This window comes from Syzygium oleosum, unplaced genomic scaffold, assembly GCF_021117445.2.
Source record: "Syzygium oleosum isolate NSW1041296 unplaced genomic scaffold, Sole_v2.1 Sole_v2.01, whole genome shotgun sequence".
Taxonomy (NCBI): Eukaryota; Viridiplantae; Streptophyta; class Magnoliopsida; order Myrtales; family Myrtaceae; genus Syzygium; species Syzygium oleosum.
This window is the reverse complement of record NW_026607485.1, coordinates 12,551,163-12,570,392: the sequence shown is the minus strand read 5'-3', so window position 1 is coordinate 12,570,392 and position 19,230 is coordinate 12,551,163. Positions and strand designations below refer to the sequence as shown.

General features: G+C 41.7%; 1 protein-coding gene across 1 annotated transcript; it reads right to left on the bottom strand.

The window, feature by feature from the left end:
* Positions 1-1,673: 1,673 nt before the first annotated feature.
* Positions 1,674-2,096, bottom strand: LOC115683563 (uncharacterized). The gene has a single exon (XM_030608101.1). It carries the CDS (start codon positions 2,094-2,096, stop codon positions 1,674-1,676), a length of 423 nt encoding a protein of 140 aa, XP_030463961.1.
* Between the last annotated feature and the right edge of the window lie 17,134 nt (positions 2,097-19,230).

Genomic DNA, 19,230 nt, shown 5'->3' with positions numbered 1-19,230 from the left:
GTAGGAAACCCCATTTAGGAAACATGCTAAAAACTAGGAAAAAATTTAAACTCCTCGCTAGTTTATTTGGATCATACTTCATTTACGGACTCAAACTCAAGAGATATCTTAATAATTTGTTTGAGATTTAGATTGTTCTTTCTTTCTTTGCACCATGTTGTAAATGTTAACCATATGTAGTAGGTGCTACTGCGAGACCTGAACTTTATAACCTGACAAAATAAAAGAAAGGAAGAAAATGAAAAGCAAAATGTTCTCCCACTTTTTCAATTTCAAGATTCCGAAGGAGTAATGAGAAGGTTGTGGACCCTCCCAATACCGAGGGAAATTTTAAGGTATAACAATAGATAATACCACCTCTTTTATCATGACGTTTTTATATTTATTTACGACGAACCGCCATAACGTTATAAAGTAATTTTACTTCGTTTTATGAAGTTTATATATTTTAAATTAGGATGACACATCGCAATGTTGTCCGGTGCATTCAATCCACCGTAAATGTGTCCCTCAATATGAGGCAAAAAAATCTCTGAAAATCAATTGATATCTCATGAGGATTTGTGAGCATTCATTTGCTCTTACATCATTTAATCTTTAATACTAATTAAGGACATTGTTATTATTGGAAATCTCAAGCATCACATAGCCATTTTTTGGGAATCTCAACCTTTGCCATTTTTCATGGGATCAAAATCTTTTTTTGTAGATACCGTACAACGTGTTCCCATAAGCCTAACTCCTATTCTAAGTCCCCACTAATTGTCAAGAAAGAATCAAAGATTAACCTGTAATCCCCGATACTAATGGCACTATTCCAAGATTAAAACTTTTTTAATTGCAAAGATTCTCCATTCTTATCCAAAAATATCTTTTTGATTAATTATCGACATATATATTGAAAAAACAATTCTGCTATGCCCCTAACAGATCGCTCATTATTTTTCAATTAGCCAATCCAAATCCAGTTTCCCAGATTAAGCATAGGCACGATGGCCCGCCAATCTTCTTCCCTTCCAATAAAGAGTGGTCAGAACGAAAGAACGTCCCAGGGGGAACTTTTCAATTAACGCCGTGAACGAATGATTGCACGTAATGAAGCCACGCCGTCTGATCCCTGCAACTCGTTTGCGACCGCACGTTTTTCGTTGGTCAGTGAGCGTCGTGACGTGCTCCGATTGTGAGCAAGCGATCGTTCCCAAAACGTCAATCATTTATGAGGAAATTATTTTTTATGTTACTCGAATTGGACTGCTTGGGACGTGAGTTTAGACTTTTAAGGAGGAAAAAGGAGAAAACTTCGTAAAGAACTTTGAATATGGCTAGAGGGGAGTTTCAGGGCGCGCACGGTAATATTTTTATTTCTTTATTTTTTTTTATTTTTTTGTTCTCAGGAACAGGTTTGGAACAGAAATCCGTTTAGTAATGTAATTTTATTTTTCTATTTTTGAAACAAATTTCTATTTCAGAAATAGGTTTGGAGTAGAAATCAGAAGTAAAAAAAAATTACTTTTCTATTTCTGGAACAGATATGAGAAATAAAAACTCTTCTTATCGCTTACCCTTGCTACTAGCCAGCCACTCCCTTGCCGCTCGCTATTGCTGCCGGCCGCCTCCCACCACCACCGGCCGCCTCTTGCCATCAGTCGCCTCCCGTCGTTGGCCGCCTACTCCTAGCCTCCTTCGCCGATCGCCTCCTCCCACTGCCATCTTCCGTCGTTCGCCGCTGCCCAACGCCGGCCGCAACCTGCCCACCGCCGCCTCCCACATCGTTCGCCGCCACCTGCCAGCCAGCTCCCACCGCCGCCCGCCTCCCGCCCGCCGTCCACCGCTTGCCGACCGCCTCTTGTTGCCGACCACCGTCCTCCGCCGCCCGACGCTAGCCACCACCCGCCACCAGCAACTGTCTTCCGCCGCCGGTTGCCGTGCTCTACTGCCCGATGCCGATCGCCACCTGACACCGGCCGCCACTTGGTGCCAGCCACCCCCCGTCGCCAGTCGCCCCTTGCCACCCACCCCCAACCGCCATCCTCCGTCGCCAGCCGTCGTGCTCTACCGCTCGACGCCGGTTGCCTCCGGCCACCCTCCGCCGCCATTATCCGTCGCCAGCCACCGTGCCCCGCCGTTGGCCGCCGTGCTCCACCACCCGACGTCGGCCGCTGCCGATTGCCTCTCGCCGCCGGTCGGCCACCTCCCATCGCCGGCCACTGTCCTCTACCCCTCGCCGCCACCCGCCGTCCTCCGCCGGCAGCTCGAAAGGGAGAAATTTTGTGTCGTTATCAAACACGCATTTTTGCTTAGAAACTCATCCACGGAATAGAAATAGAAAAATCTATTTCTGGAATAGAAATATTATCATGCACGCCCTTAATTGACATAATTGGAGACGTGACATTATAGCAGAATCTCTTTCATTATAGCTAGATAGTGATATATACCTTACTCGAATGAATTAGCCTTGTTGGCATCATTCAATAATGGTCAGAAAAAAATCTCGTCATATTTATGACCATGACGTATCGTGTTTGAAGCTCCAAAGGGTTAGGTTATTTTACTATTTAGGAAGAGAAATCCACTTGTTTATCTTATTCTCAAGACGTGTTTCTTTAAGCTTTCGTCACACGTGCTCGTTGAAAAGTAAATTCTTAACACAATTTGATTGGACTTCCGAATGAATTTGAAATGAACAATTGCAAGAGATGCGATGGTAATTCAACGTATATGAGACTCGGTTTCACGCAACATCGATGTCATTTTAGACCTCGCCAACACGAGAAACTAATGAGCTTAAAGGATCATATCCTTCTTGTTATAATGGAAGATAGGGACATCCGGTGATGATGGCTTGATTTGGAGAAGGGGCCTCGGTATCTAAAGGAAAAGTACCAAAAAAGTCATACACCAATTGCATTTGTATTAATTTAGTTCTAATTCCTTCAATTGAATCAATTTTGTTTTAAACATTTTCACATTGATACCAATTCAGTCAATTCGGCCAAATTAAGTAGTACTTGCCGACGTGGATGCCAGCCGTCTTATATGGCACAGCCGGTGTTAACGCGGACATTTTTAATATATTTTTGGGAAAAAACCACTAAAAACCTCAAACTATGCCACTTATGATAAATTTACCATAAACTTTTTTTTATGACACAAAAAACCCCAAACTATGCCACTTGTGACAAATTTACCATGAACTTTTTTTTGTGATACGAAAAATCTCAAATTATGTCACTTGTGATATATTTACCCCACAATACTTTGGCCCATGGATATTTTCGTCTTTTTCCTTTTTCTTTTTTTTTTTTATTTTATTTTCTTCTCTCTTCCCTCCGCCGGCCATGGAAGAGGGAAGCTAGCGAGGGTGGCCCTCGCCGGCGCTGGGGTTGGGTGAGGGCTGCATCACAAAAAAAGTTCAAGGTAAATTTGTCATGAGTGGTACAGTTTGAAGTTTTTCGTATCACAAAAACAAGTTTAGGGTAAATTTATCACAAGTGACATAGTTTGGGGTTTTTGGTGGTATTCTCCCTATATTTTTTAACTAATTTATTAATTTTAAAAAATAGTCCCTTTTTCTCTTTAATTCTTTTTCCTTTTTTTCCTTTCATTTTTTTCCTTATCTTTCCTTTGGCTTGTACCTAGTACTCGGCCATGGCCGGACACCCACCACAGGCGAGTGCATCTCGGCCATCGTCGGCCACTGGCAAGGGCTCAACCCTTGCAGCCTGGGTAAGGGTGACCCTCGCCAGTGGCTGGCGAGTGCTGTGATGTCCTCGCCTGTGGCTGGTCACTAGCCATGGCAAAGTACCTACCACATGCCAAAAAAGAGAGAATGAAAATAAAAAGAAAGGAAATAAAGAAAAAAAAGGAAATCTTAAAAAATTAATAAAAAATTCAAAAATTATGAAACATGTCTACGTCAGCACTGACCGTGCCATGTAGGACGGTCAGCGTCCGCGTTAGCGATTTCCGGCCTAAATTGGCTAGATGGACTGAATTGGGGTTTAGGTCTAAATTGGTCCAATTAAAAGATTTAGACCTGAATTGGTACAAATGCAATAAGTTTAAGACTTCTTTGGTGCTATTCCCAAATCTAAAAGATGGAAGTCTTATTCCATTTTTTGGAAACCAAGGTGAAAATGCTTTCCCCGGAGAGAGAGGTTAGGATAAATTGGTGGGTGCAGAACCTAGGGTGGTCTGCCCACAACTTATTGACTTCAAGTTTTAGTGATGGTTAAATTAAACTAGATATATTGATGGGTTTAACAATCCTACTGAAATGAATCCCAAGGAGTTTAACAGGATGTCAAACGGTATCCTCTCAGGAGATAGCCTTTGCCCTTTGTTGGACTCGCCCAAGTCTAACTAATCACAACTTCGTTTCTCATTTATTTTAAGCATCGTTATCCTAAATTCCTCACTAACCTATTTATTATGCCGGTTAGGAGCTAAAGCACAATAATTCACTTTACTTTCTACAAACTAGAGATTTTGAGATTCATAAATTTTGTTATGCTAGGAATTTTAATGTCCATTAATCGGTCCCTTTTCTCTTTATGAAACTTATTTTCACGCGCTCCCTTTTTTGTGTTCTTTTTAATCTCCCAACATGCGTCTATACGTCCCCGCATTGAGTAATGTGCGGGATATTGTTGAGTACTATCAGCTGCATATCCTCATGCTACTGGAGGCTAGAATCAGTGGAGATCGCATGGAACGGCTTATCTCTGAAACAATTGGATTTGCTGGAGGAACTCGGGTTCTCTAATATGACCCAGAGTTGCAGGTTCAACTGTTGGGTAGGATTGAAGAGATACATGATTGGAAAGAACTTATAATGGAGTCTTAAAATTCAACACTTTTGAAGGCATACGGTTCAATAGATATACTTTTGTGACCACATCATTATCCCAATATTTGTTCGGCACATGTGCGTAATCAATAATGCATGAGCAGTTTTAAGATACGTATGTTTTTTCATTTGCAACTACATTCTGTTGTGTTGTTTGAGCACATGATGTTTCATGAAGAAGACCTTGATTTTGGAAGTAATTTTGAAATTCCCGATTAACATACTCTCCACCATTGTCAATATGTAGAATCTGAACTTTAGATGAAAATTGAGCATGAATCATAGCATGAAAAGTTCGAAACACACCCAACACATCATATTTGTGTTTGAGTAAGTATAGCCAAGTCATTCGAATACAATCGTCAACAAATGTCACAAACCAATGAATTCTGGAAACAGTAGTAATTGGAGAAGGTCCCCAAACATCAAAATGAATTAAGGCAAAGGGAATATCGTTCTTATGCAAGCTTATTGAGAAAGGTACCCTATGACTTTTAGCTAAAATGCAAGTTTCACATTTAAAAGATGAATTCTGTAAGTTGGAAAATAACTCAGGAAATAGGTACTTCATATAACTAAATGATAGATGTCCCAAATGACGATGCTATAGCCAAATCTATCTCTCATTGATACCAGTTGAGTGTTGCATGTTATTTGTTTTACCAGGTGTTTCGCCGGTTTTATCTCGTCAAAAATCTTTTACCGAACGCTGCGTTTCGGATTTTATTAGAGGAGACTAGGTCTTGAGTCAAGCTCGGACAGAGAATGTCAAATGCGTCTATTAAACCCAACTTGTGTCTTACAACTTAACTCGATAATACACTTAACTCCACAATACTAACAATAGGATGACAACTTGCAAATGCCAAGACCAAGCTATGTCGGAATCCAATCAACGACACAACCAATACACAACATTACAATTCCAGGTACGCCAGAATCTAATCAATGACGTGCCCTGAGAGAATATGGCTGGAATCTAATCAACAGCTATATTTTAAGCACAACGCCGGAATCTAATCGACGACGTTGAACTGGTGGCACAACATTGGAATTTAATTAACAATGTTGGATCTGATAAAGACTCGCACCGAAATTGAATCTACGACGTGGAATCGAAAGGCTATAACTATTACTACTCCTATTGTGCTGAAAATAAAGATAGATAAGAGGTATGTTGTCTTGTTCGGAGGTCCTTTCTACGTCGGAAATCCTTGAGTATTTATAGGGCAGCCTGATAATTGTTGATCGGCTACTTCTCCTTGAAAGTTATTTTCCACTTCCTTACATTTCACACTTTAACCGCTTCCTGACTTGTCGATGTTGCTTGCGCCCCTTGAGCATCACGTAATAGCTTATTTTCTTCCACGTGTCTCCTTATTTCCTGCTGTTTCCCACGTTTCACTATTTAACTTCCTTGATCTTCACGTCCACGGTCATGTCTTTACCTTTTGACACGTGGAAATGAATTTCTTTACCATGTAACACCACGTGCTTAATTTATCAACATCACATGGAAAGCTCGTGATCTTGGATTTGTCGACGTCACATGCAAGGCTCGTGATCTTGGACTTGTCGACGTCATGTGCAAGGCTCATGATTTTGGGCTTGTCAACCTGTTGACACTTCTATGACGTGTCCTGTCGATAACTGCTCCAAATCTTTCCGATACTTATGAGCCTGACTCACGACCTTTCTCCGAATTCATGCTATGTGGGCCGTGTTTTACGTCCTTTGTGACTTGCAATCGGCCCGCTCCCACCAAGGATAATTTTGGGTGTCAACACCAGGAATAAAATCATCCATGTAGTACAACCCTCCGTCTTAGTACCACGCCCAATGATCTCCTTTGTGAGAATAGCCACGATTACCTTTGTTGTTGAGAGTAGTTGAATCACTTGAAGTTCTACTTGTGGAATCAAAGACAAGTGAGGTTCTGCATTTATCAAGGAATCTCGTTCCAACCCACTATTAGCATCAGATTAATGGTTTTTTTTTTTGTGCCTTGAGTTCTTTCCACCATTTTGGGTACCCATGTAACTTAAAAGCAAGTTTCAAGAGTATGCTTCATATTCCCACGGTGTGTACAACCTCCTTCCGGTTGTGCCTTAGCCTTTGAGGTTGTATTCATCTTTCCATCTCCAAGATGAAGAACCGGTTTTGGATATTCCGAGCATCGGTGGTTGCTGAGGTTTCGTCTTGATTCCTTTAGCAGCCATGGCAGTGGTATATGCAGGTTTCGTGCCTAACATCACAACTACTTGTTTTACATCCTCCCTTCGGACAGGGGCATAGGCTTCTTCAATTGTAAGGAATGGACGAATCTGAAGCACATCGGCCCGTATCTTATCCAGACAATTATCGAACCCATCAAGAAAAATATAGATTCTATCTTTCTGTAGAACCGAGTTATACCTCTCTATATCAGTGGGACTCTCCATTGGGTTAGGACGACGAAAGTCAATTTCTCTCCATAAGCCTTGAACATCATTATAATATGTTTCAATGGGCCATCCGGCTTGTCTCATTCTAGTCACACGTCTTTTCAAATCATACACTTGAGTGGTGTCAGTTCCATAAAAAAAAGCTGTAGCAATCAAATCTCATACCATTTTTGCGGTTGAAAACGAATAAAATTGCTTATCAGGGCTGAGTCCATGGAATTAATCAACCATTCTTTCACAATTGCATTTTCAATTCTCCATTTTATGAAGGTTGGATCTTTCAATTGAAGCTGTGGAAAATGCCCATTGATATATCCCAATTTGTCTTTGCCGGAGATATACATCTCAACAACTTGGGACCATAGGGCATAGTTGGTGCAGTCCAACTAAATGCCAATCTATGCAATAGAAGAATCATTGATTGGTGCCATGGTTTGAGTCTGATTCTGCGTCAAGACCTATGTCATTCGGGTCGTTAAGTCATCAAGGATGGCATTTGTAGAAGACCTCTTGTCATGCTGCGGGTACGCCACCAAATCAGTTGGTTCTATCATAGTTTCTGATCAGGTTTTGTTCCTTCCTCTTCTAAAGTTTTTGGTCAAGGTCTAATCATAGTAGAAAACCCTAGGATTTTGGCCCCGATACCAGGATGAATAGAGATGTTTTTTTTCTTCGATATCTTTTCTGAATGAATACGAAAGCATAAATAGTTGTATAGAGAAAAAACTACCAAAACTATTCTAGGTTATGCACTATTTTAAACTAAGAATCTGGTTGTTCCTCAAAATAAGGACATTATACAGTACAAATTTAGCAACTAATTAGCCTTAAATAGCTCCACTTAGTCCTAATTGACAACTCACGCCAACATGTAATGCTTGATCCTCTTCCAATGAAAATTGCTATCTGTCTTGTATAGATGCTAGCCCTAAATTAGAGGATCGTATTATTTTATTGAATAATTAGGTAAATGTCACTAATTCTTCTGATATGCCTCGGATCGCTATAGGTGAATTTAACGAAATAACTCGCAGTAATGAGAAAATAGGTGGTAGAAGAGCTAATAGAAAGAGAAATAACAAATTTCTTGTTTACTCTGATTGTTGCGGATTAATGGATATTGTTTTGCTGAACCTTTTCTTACCTGGATGTCATCACGATCAGGATACCCTTATCCTAGAAAGACTTGACAAGGCCTGCTGCAATCATAGTTATAGAGCCAAGTTTCCTAAAGCTTGTCTTTCCCACCTCCGTAGGTTGCTTTCTGATCATGCTCCTATCATGTTAGACCTTAATCCCCAGAGGGATTAGAAAGCTTAGAACGTTCAGGTTTGAGCCTATGGGTATGGACCATCAGGAATCTTTTTGTGGTGGTTAGTCACTTTACTGATGATGATATAAACAATGCCTTATGGAACCTCATACGGTCATACCCTATAAGGTTACGCGTGGGTTTCTTCCAAATCTGTGTAACATAAGTTGGTGAATCTCCTTGTGAACTCTTCGAATTCGTATTCCAATCTGGGCGTATACCACCTGAGGTTACTGACAATCTGCTTGTGTTAATCTTTGAAAGCCAAAATCCTGAGACTCGAAATCAATTTCGGCTCGTAAGTTTATGTAATTCGGTTTGCAAAGTTACCAAGAAGAACCTTTGTTGGTAGGCTTAGAGCCTTCCTGGATGAATGGATTAGCCTGTTTTCGACTAGTTTCATACTTGGGAGAAGACCGCAGGATAATGCCCATCACTGTGAAGGAACTTCTCTACAAGATGAGTGGTACGAGAGGAAAGAAGGGGTACATGACCGTGAAAATTGATTCGGAAACGGTGTATATGATGGGATCGAGCAAATTATTCGATAGGTCTTGATCTCTTGCAACTTTCCTCCCAGATCATCCAGCCCTTGGTTACATTTCAACTTTTCCTCAATTGGGGTGAGGCGGTTGAGCTCTTTCTTCTTTTGAGATTTAGCAGCTAAGGTCGAGATGCGAACAACAGCGAAAGGATCTTCAAGAGTGAGCAAACAAGAAAAAGACAAAGGGCGGTGATGTCCGTGGGAGAGCAACTGGGTTGGAAGGTTCAGTGGGGGACCTTTGCTTTTGCGAAAGAGCCAAGATGAGAGGACTTTGACGTCATCAGCTAGGCCATGGATAGTCTTTCCCAGGGCGCCAACCCTCTGCTCAACTCCTTGGGCCATTCTTGTTGTTGAACTCGTTCGAATGGGACTTCTGCGACCTGTTGTTTGAACAATCAGGGTAAACCTTTTCCTCAAAAGGAAAGATGTGTCCGTATAGATAAATTGTAAATGTGCGGAACTTCAGCCAAAAACATTTTAGATTATGTTTCGAGCCATAATAAGAAATTTGGCCAAATCCCTCGGCATCAGAGCTCAAATTTTCGAAACCAGTGATAGTTTGGAAATGTTACTCTTTGAGATTGTGAAATAAACTTAAATTTTGAAAAATGTGTCTGATCTAGAAAGACAGTTGAAGTTGATCGCTAATTCGCGTGAAGTATCAATCGAACCTTGGAATGCGGTTCAAGTGAATGCACTTGATTAATGGGAAAATTAATCCAAAAAGTCTTTAACCTATTGTACAGCGGCCAATTCATTCATATACCTTTTAATTATACCAATTTAGTTTTAAATCTCTTAATAATTTGTCAATTTAGTCATTCCAACCAATTTTGGTCAGAAATCACTTATATGAATGCCAGCTATTCTACGTAGCGTAACCGACGTTGACATGGCCAATTTTTGCATATTTTTAAAATTTTTCTAAAGTTTTCCTTTTCTTTCCTTTTGCCTGTGGCCAGTACTTGGCCATGGTCGGCGATCTGCTATAGGCAAGGTTTGCCCTCGCCCGTGGCTAGTCGTCAGGCCAGCTCGACGAGTGGGGGAGGGAAAAAAAGAAAAAAAAATGAACAAAAGGAAAAATTCAGAAATTTTTTATAAGAAAATGCAAAAAATTGTTCACATCATTGATTTCTAGATAAAATTGGCTGAAATGACTAAATTGACAAATGGTAAAAAATTTTATGATTAAATTGACACAATTGAAAGATTTAGGATGGAATTGGTCGTCGTACAATAGGTTTAGGATTTTTTTGGACAAATTTCCCCTTATTAATTTAGACAACAAACTTAACTATGGTTTGACAAAATTTGGGGATCTTGAATTATTGGAAAAGTGAGTGTGACAAGGGATGGTATGGCATACCGAGGTGTTGTGAATCATGAGAGGTGATGCAATCTGATGTTAGCTGCTAACCTAAGGTATTCGGGGGTCCATAACTCATCATCCTTGCCAAGAAATGCTTTCTATGTCGATATCAGTGACGCATGTCACAACAATCTACGCAAGTACTAGTTCCCCTATCTATTTTAGAGTTTGCAACGAGCTGTAATATACAATGGTGGTAACACGCATGTGCAACCATGTAAAGAGACAATAGGCATCGAGGGTTAGCAAACAAAATAAGAGATAGTTCGAATAATCAAACACATGCGAAATGAATGCAACAACGCGAACCGAAGAAATTGCATGACAAGGTGAGCGCTTAATCGAAAATTTTGGGAAATGTGGCTCGAACCCTCTAACAAGTTATTTCTAATGTAGTCCCCAGTGGAGTTGCCATTGTAGCGCCCTCGAATTTTGCAAATTAGGGATCACCAAATTGTTGCGCCCCGCATTCCTTGGACCTTCCCATACCTTAGGTTTGAGTTGGCTACCATACCCGGTACATAAATTGAAAAGTAGAGATGAGTCGCCACCAATCAATTTGTTTAACTTAAATCGATTGGACACCTATAATGTTTAAGCAGTTATAAGAAAAATAAACTACCTAGATGGTATGTGCAGAATGACTGGTCTAGGTGCAATAACTAGAGGCTAAGGTCCGGGGGTTTGATTAGGTGAGGTACGGATTAACGTCTCGCAAAGTCCTTCCAATACCATAACTTCACGATTGAGCCATAATTCACATTTATCGTGCCTTTTCTTGAAAAAATCTAAAGGTTGAATTTTAGCCAATATGCAATCAGGCAGAAAGATCGCATCATTTTGTGCATTGGGTGACCCCATTGTGTGTATGCATTGTTTTTTATGTGTACTATGCATTGCGTGTGACATGGAAAGAGGCATTGAATGAGACATGAGCGAATGACTTAGAAGTCGAAATCAAATTTGCTAGCGAATTTGAATATTTGAATGATGTTCATATGCAACTTTAGGCAATTTTTAATACCCCCAACATCCTAATAGCCTAATTCAAATATGAGATATAAAACAGTCATTACGGCGGCCTAGAAACATGAATAATTTCTAAAAGCATAATGATATTATTGAGACTAGAGATTTCATTTTGACAATACAGTGGCCTAAGAACATGTGGGCGGTATAACGATGTATTTAGCTTACGCTAAAACGAATATTACGACGCTGTATTTTGCATTTCCATCCCATATCGAAAAGCAATGGTGTTGGGACTTCCAATCTGCTCCCCATACACCCAATATTTCAACCTATATTGGGTTTAAGGCTCGGGCCCATGAATCGGATGCTTTGATGACATATCATTTTTATAAAAAAAAATCACCATCTACCATTCGTAGGGGTCTAGAAAGTTTCATTCTATTCCGAGACCGTAGGTCCGTTATTTTGCTGTGGAACATTTACTTCAGGTATTGAAAGGTTAGACCGAACTTTGATCGGCCATTACTTTCTCATTCGACATCCACTTGGCCCCATTTTTGCTTTCGTTGGAATGCTTGTGATTCCTAGTATTGGAATATGCAAGCGGCTCGACAGTCAAAAATTGCCTACCAGATTCAAGTGGCGATCTAGGTGTCAAAGGACTCGTTTTGACTTGTTGGAACCCATGTTTGAGGTTTAAAATGTGTCTTGCGTCACGTATTTCGCGGATCAACTCTCGGTCAACCCTGGGTTACAGTTCATATTTTTTTTTTTTTAAAGTGGAAGCAAAATTTGAGGGTTCAACGAACTATATTATTCCCCTAGGTTTTATGCGAAATGGCAATATGCCACCTTACATTTCAATTAATCTATTTTCACCCAGACACTTTTCAATTTTGTTTCAATGTGAAACTTAACATCGACTATGGCTAAATTCTCGTCAATACTTGGTCACGTGCTCTCACATGATCAATGGATGCCTTCTATCAAGGCAAATTCGTACAAAATTTTTTGACAAAATTTTATTTTTCCGCCTTGGCCTTTACATGTCGTCACCATGTGCAAATGAGCTTTCAATACCTTTGCGATGTACCTCCTAATCCCTTGAAATACTAATTCTAAGTCGCGAGGAAGTTAATTATAATATAGAAGTACAAAAAGAAACTTGACGTAGAGATGTGGAAGCAGTGTAACTAAGGGTGAACGGTTCTAGATTCCATAGAAGTTCCTTTTGAAACCTACTCTGCATACTCTAGAACTTGGAACCTACCCTATCACAGGTTCTAGGGTCTACTCAGGTTCCATCTGTATTATTAATTGAACGATTGCGGTAAATCATTACCTTTTATGACCACTGCTTACTGCTACAATTCATTGACCACAACTTATATTTAAAGATACAAAGTGAAAGTCTCAGTCATAAAATGGAAACTCATAAAATGGAAACTCAGACTAGTAATTCCATAATATATACTCATCATCGAACGCTATGAAATACTGCAAGATCATGCTAAGACGTAGACCAAGAAAAAAACAAAAACTTGTTTCAAGTTTTACCTACCTGGAATCTGGAACTTATTTGCTGAAATAGATTCCTCAATTTTTAGAACCTGAAATCTACCATGCATATCTTGAAACCTGGAACCGGACAGGTTTCCACCGATTCGATTCTAGATTTTACCTTGGAACCATGCTCACCTCTAAGTATAACAATAGTGTCTATTGTTGCTAACGCCGCTGGCAAGGTGGATGATGGTCGTAACGCTCGTAGTTTACATTTGGGAAGGGGAAGGGATGTGTGTGCTGAGTTAAGGCCGTGAGGATGGCTGTCAGCACCGTCGCCATCGTTGCGACTTCAATCCTTTCTTAAGTATCCGAATGGGCTTTAGCTATTCGCTTTCCTAGGTTGTGCCAGCCCAACGAGGGTTAACTCTCCGTTGCCCAACGAAACACACTCTCACACACACACACACGCTCTCTCTCTTCCAATTTGTTTCAATTTCTATCTTACTTTGATTTTGCAGATGGAGAACCGTCATGCAATTCAGGAGATCAAAGGACATATTGCGAATATTTCGAAAAGTCAGGGGACAACTTGTAACGGTATGAAAATCGTGAGGACCTAAATGTAAATTTTTTTATTCAAACTTTCTAGATGGATTGAGAGCACATGACTCAAGTTCCAATGAAAATTTAGCCGGAGCTAAAGTTAGGACGCACATCAAAATAGATTTCAAGATGTTTGGATGGACATCGTAAAAATCAAAACATTAGAGGCCAAATTGCCAAAACCTAACAGGCATAATTCATTCTCCCCGAAAAAAAAAATCTATCTCCCCATGTAGCCCAAAGTTGCCATCCTCCACGTCCCTCATCATGCTTGCTGCAAAACTCTTGCCATCGCGGCGTCTCTTTCCTCCATTGGAACTCATCTCTAACCAGTGTTGCCCTATCCTTGACTTGAGCACGTCAACCGTAGAGGTAGTCATGGCCACGGACCGGTTTTGGCCCGGAACCGGCCGGTCAAACCCGGGCCCGGCCCGTTGATCGGACCCGCGCTTCGGAACCGAACCGGAACCGGCGGTTCCGGTTCCAGTTCCAAATTTTTTTTTAAATAATAATGAAATTTTTTTTAAAAAAAAAGTCATTATTTAATTTTTTTTTATAAAACAAATTGAACTCTAATTGCCATGCATTGTAAATACATTGATTTCCAATTACAATGCTTGGCTTGGGTGTATTGAACTCTAATTACAAGACTTGCTTGGGTTTTATAAACAACTCCTTTGATGGTCTCTTCATTCCCATTCGATGTGAGACTCTCGGCTTGCCTTGAACACCTTCAATGTGAGACTCTTGGCTTGTCTTGCAAATGCCAAGAGTCCCACATCGAATGGGAATGAAGAGATTATCAATGGGTTGTTTATAAAACCCAAGCCAAACCATGATTTTGTGAAGTTGTATGCCTTTTGTGGCTACGATCTTTTGCTAGTTAAGAGCAAAAGGTTCCATTGGACCGCCTAGAACTAGACTGGACCAATGGTCCGGTTCCCGGTTCTATGGTTTGTCGGTCCGATTCCTAGTTCTAAAATTAAAGAAATGGTCTTATCGGTTCGGTTCCCGATTCCGATCGGGAACCGATCACCCCTACAATTTTCATTTTGATTATAATTTATATTGAATTTTCATATTTTTATAATTTATTATTTTTTATTTCATAATTTATATTTTTAATTTTTAAATTACAAACCGGAACCGAACCGGCCGGTTCACGCATGGCCATGAACCGGAACCGCCGGTTCCGAACCGAAACCGGCCGGTTCCGAACCGTGACCATGACTACGTAGAGGTCCGCACGTTTATAGACATCAACGGTTGCACAGATCCGAGGCAGAGAGAGAGAGAGAGAGAGAGGTGTGGGGGGTCATGATTGTCCATTGAGTGGGCAGATAAAAGAGAGAAAAATATATAAAAAGATGGCATAAATGATCTCTGAATTTTGACCCAACGTGCGATATCATCTTTGAACTTTTGGTACATATCCAATTTAGTCCCTAAACAATATGATATTCGCTATTATCCTTTCACTGATTCATGTTTAGGGGCAATATTGAACAGTATCATATAGTTTAACCACACTAAACAAATTAAAAAATTTAGGGTTGCTCGCCAGACTAAAATTCGGGGACCACATTAAGCAAATTAAAAGTTCGAAGACTATATTGCATATTGGCTCAAAGTTAATGGATAATTTGTATAATTATCCCATAATATATTGGGGTTTCTGTGGACACTTGTATCCGCAAAATCGAGGGAATTTCGATGAAGTCGATTTTATTTTTGGTGGTGCGACTAAATCTGTCTTCTTATTTCAATCGTCGACATGTAAATGAGGGGGTTTACTTGTTAATTTATCCTCTAATTTTAGGGGAGGTAAATCAGCATATTTAAAATTTATCCCGTTGAATAATTGAAATGAGCCAACTTAAAATGAGTTGTCGAGACGTGTTTTCCTCACCACCTTTTATTTTTCATTTTCTTTCCCTTTTTGTTTTTCTTTCCCATTTTCCCTTCTTCTTTTCGGAGAAATTAAGTTATGCTACTGCCATCTTTCTCATGAAATTTGCCAATGAGCGACGGGCGATGGCAACGGAGGCAAAGCAGCAAGAAAATATTCGGTGATTTACGAGTGCCGCGTCATATGGTGATGTGGCGCGATGAATTGACGCAGTTGAAAATTGACACATGTCTTGGTCGGAAAAAAAAATAAAAACACAGATTTTCTCTCTCTTCACCTCCATCACGGCCACCATCTATCCAATCGACCGCCCAACTCGGCCATGTCCTAACGTCTCCATCCACCACCACTCAAGGGCGCTGTGACCTCCATCTTTGACACCCACCTCCCCACCATCGTGGTGTCCCCATTCCATCGTCCTCCTTGGAGCCATGGTCGTGATAGGCTTTGGAGCATGACAGCGTCCGACTCAAACCTGGAGGCACTGCCATGGACGAGTAAGGACGATGGGGAACTTTTAGATCTGGAACAGCGGAGCCATGGCCGTGACAGACCTTAGAACTGCGCGGAGCCATGGCCGTGTTCTGCAATTCCAACCACAAAGACTATAGAGACAGTTCGATGCCCGACAGTGGTCGCCATAGACATGGAGCCGGTAACTTTGCCGGTGGCGATGGCGGAGGGAGGTGCAAAGTGGGCTCAAGTTGACCGCGTAGATGGAGGAGAAAAACTGAGGTGGAAGGAAATTTTTTATTTTGTCCGTCTAAATCCATATCAATATATACGTGTCAATATCTGATTGACTTAGAGTGGAACAATGCACGCCACGTAAACAATTGACAAACCATTGAATAGAGAGATGGAGAGAGGCGATATCAAAGCATCATGTCAGCCGGCGGCATGACACGTATTTACCCAATTAGATCCACTCATAGCCTGACACGTGGCAAATGAGAAAAAATTAAGTAAAAAGCGAACTCATTTCTGTCCACATGCAAAAAGAAGCTGTTGGGAAAATTTAAATGCCCACCCAACCATCTTTCTTTCAACCACCGTTTACACCCATCGTTTAGTTTCGGAGAAAAGCTTCCTTTGCACCCATCTCTCTCTTCAACCTCTTCCGCTCAACCCATTTTCTCTTTTCAACCAATGTTTACGTTTCAGAAGGTTCCATCCCCATTAGAAAAAACACCATGGTACCTTACATCCATAAACTCCGAAGAGACATAGGAATCATCCCACCTTAAAAACACCACATTGTTGGGAAAATTAGTCCCCACTCATGGTATCTTCAGCTGGGGTGTCAATGGGTCGGGTCGGGTCGGATTTTCATGATAGCCGACCCACCCGAAATAATGGACATGTGTGCTCGGCCCGACCCGAAACAAGACCCGAACATGATATAACCAAGTGATCGGGACGGGTCAGTTCGGGTCGGGTTCCGTGTTTCAAACTCAACCAAACGATTTTATTCTTGCTTTCTCATCACCTCAAAAACCTGCCAAACTCATTCCACGCCCAAAAATGAATTTCTGATTTCCATGCACTCCACTCGCGCCTATGCCAACACTCCCTTCTGCTTCCTGAGTTTCTATCTTTCCGTGCCGCCCCGTCTCCTCAGTTGCAGCACGCCGAAGATGCCCCTTCCGGCGCGGCCTCGCCGGTGAAGCCTGAGCCTCCCGAGGAGCCGCGAGGTGCGGGGTCAATTCTAAACAGAAAAGCGAGGTGCGAGGTCACGAGGTGCGCGACCGTGGCGGCGACGTGAAGTCCAATACAATAGGCGCCAGTCCGAGGGTATGGTGCGATGACTCGTAAAGGGCTTGATGCCGCGACCCCATGCACGACAATAAAACGAAACAGAGCAGAAATCAGTGGACAAATCTAGAATGAATCAAAACCAATTTTACAGACCGGAAAGAAATGACTCGGGAGACACGGTGGCGCGTGAGGTTCTCCGGAGAAGAATTTGAAGCTCACTAAAGACTTGGTATAGACCGAATGCTCCGCTGTCTCTGTTTTTACTCTCCCACCGTAAGTTCCGAGGCTAGTCTGGAAGATGAGGGAGCTCCGATGGGCAGTTTCTTGCTGCATGATCCGATCCGACTCTTGTTGAAAGCTGACCACATTTAGCTCGACGAAATGGATGGCGATTTGAGACATTCGACAACGGTGACGAGCGACTCTGTCCCACTCTGACTGGACTGAGTTGAGCGAACCCAGCAAGCAGTGAGGGCTCGCTCGATGCAGCAGAGAACGGTGTCGCGCATGCGCTGATGGTCCACTCACCGATGGCCGACTGGTTCGCCTACAGCTTCTGCGGCGAATGTTGGTCTCTGTTTCGCTTTGTATCTGGTAAAGACCGCTCTGCGGTGGGCGACAGGCCGTGGCAACAACTCGAGTACCCATTGCGCCACGGCTGCTTGGCTGAGAGGAAGCAGAGAAGAAGCTGACGCGACCCCAACGCCCGACCCAGTGGAGATGATCGCGAACGCCATCGCGCTCTGTCAATTCATGGCCCTCCCAGACAAAACCCGAGAAGAAGATCCGCTTCTGTTCGGTAAAAGATCCCTGTGCATGAGCGGTGTGTAGGCGTGTGGGATGATCTGAAGCTGTCAGGGGAGACCAAGAAAGAGGACGGAAGAGCTGAGAAGCCTTTGTTCTTCGCGAAATTGGCGAAGAAACTACGAAGTGGCCGGCATGGATGGTTCGGAAGCGCTATCTGGCCGAAAGACCCCAAGATCTAGGGTTTCCTTGTTTGGGTTTTTCTTGTTTGGGTTGGGCTTGGGTACCCGAACCCAATAAATTCAAAACATGACCCAATTATTTTTCTTGTTACCCAAACAAATTAAGACCCAATCCGACCCAATACGAAAATTTCCTGTTTGGATCGGATCGGGTCGGGTCGGATCGTGTTTGGGCGGGTTCTTTTGACACCTCTATCTTCAGCTAGTCCTCTCATGTAACCAATCCAATGTCCAAAGAACAAATGACTCGAGGAGAAGTAAGGACGAGCGAGCAAAGACAAAATGTACTGGTCCTCAAAATTCTTTGCGACACGAATAGTCCAGGACAACACTATGCTGAAGAAACCAAAGACGGCTGCGGCATTATAGAATGCCATAATCTAAAGGCAGTAGTACTCCACTGTATTAACTTCATAAAAGGGGTACGGTCAAGCGGCGGTCTTCTACGCGAAAGTTGAGCAGGGACCGGCAGCCTCTGAAACGTGAAGTCTTTTCTGAAATGGAGATGGAGCCTTCGAAAACCTAAAAGACTGGTCGATCAAAGAGATGGGCTGGGCGGAGATGGTTGAAGAGGGAGATGTGTGCAATTAAAGCTTTTCTCTGAAACTATACGATGGGTGCAAACGATGGTTGAAAGAGTGAGATGGTTTGGCGGGCGTTCGAATTTTCTCGAAGGTCGCCGCGCGTTATTGTTCCTTTTGCAGGTGGTCTGAATCAGTTTGATTTTATTAAATTCTAGGGATAAGTGCGTTAAAAGTCCTAAAATTTGTTACGAAAGTGTAATTAAATCCTAAAACTTTCAAAAAGTGCAATCAAGTCCTAAAACTTATTATGAAAGTGCAATCAAGTCCTAAAACTTTCAAAAAGTGCAATCGAGTCCTAAAATTTGTTGCGAAAGTGTAATTGTGTCCTAAAACTTTTAAAAAGTGCAATCAAAAAAAGAATTTAATTGGACTAATTTGACAAGTTTTAGGA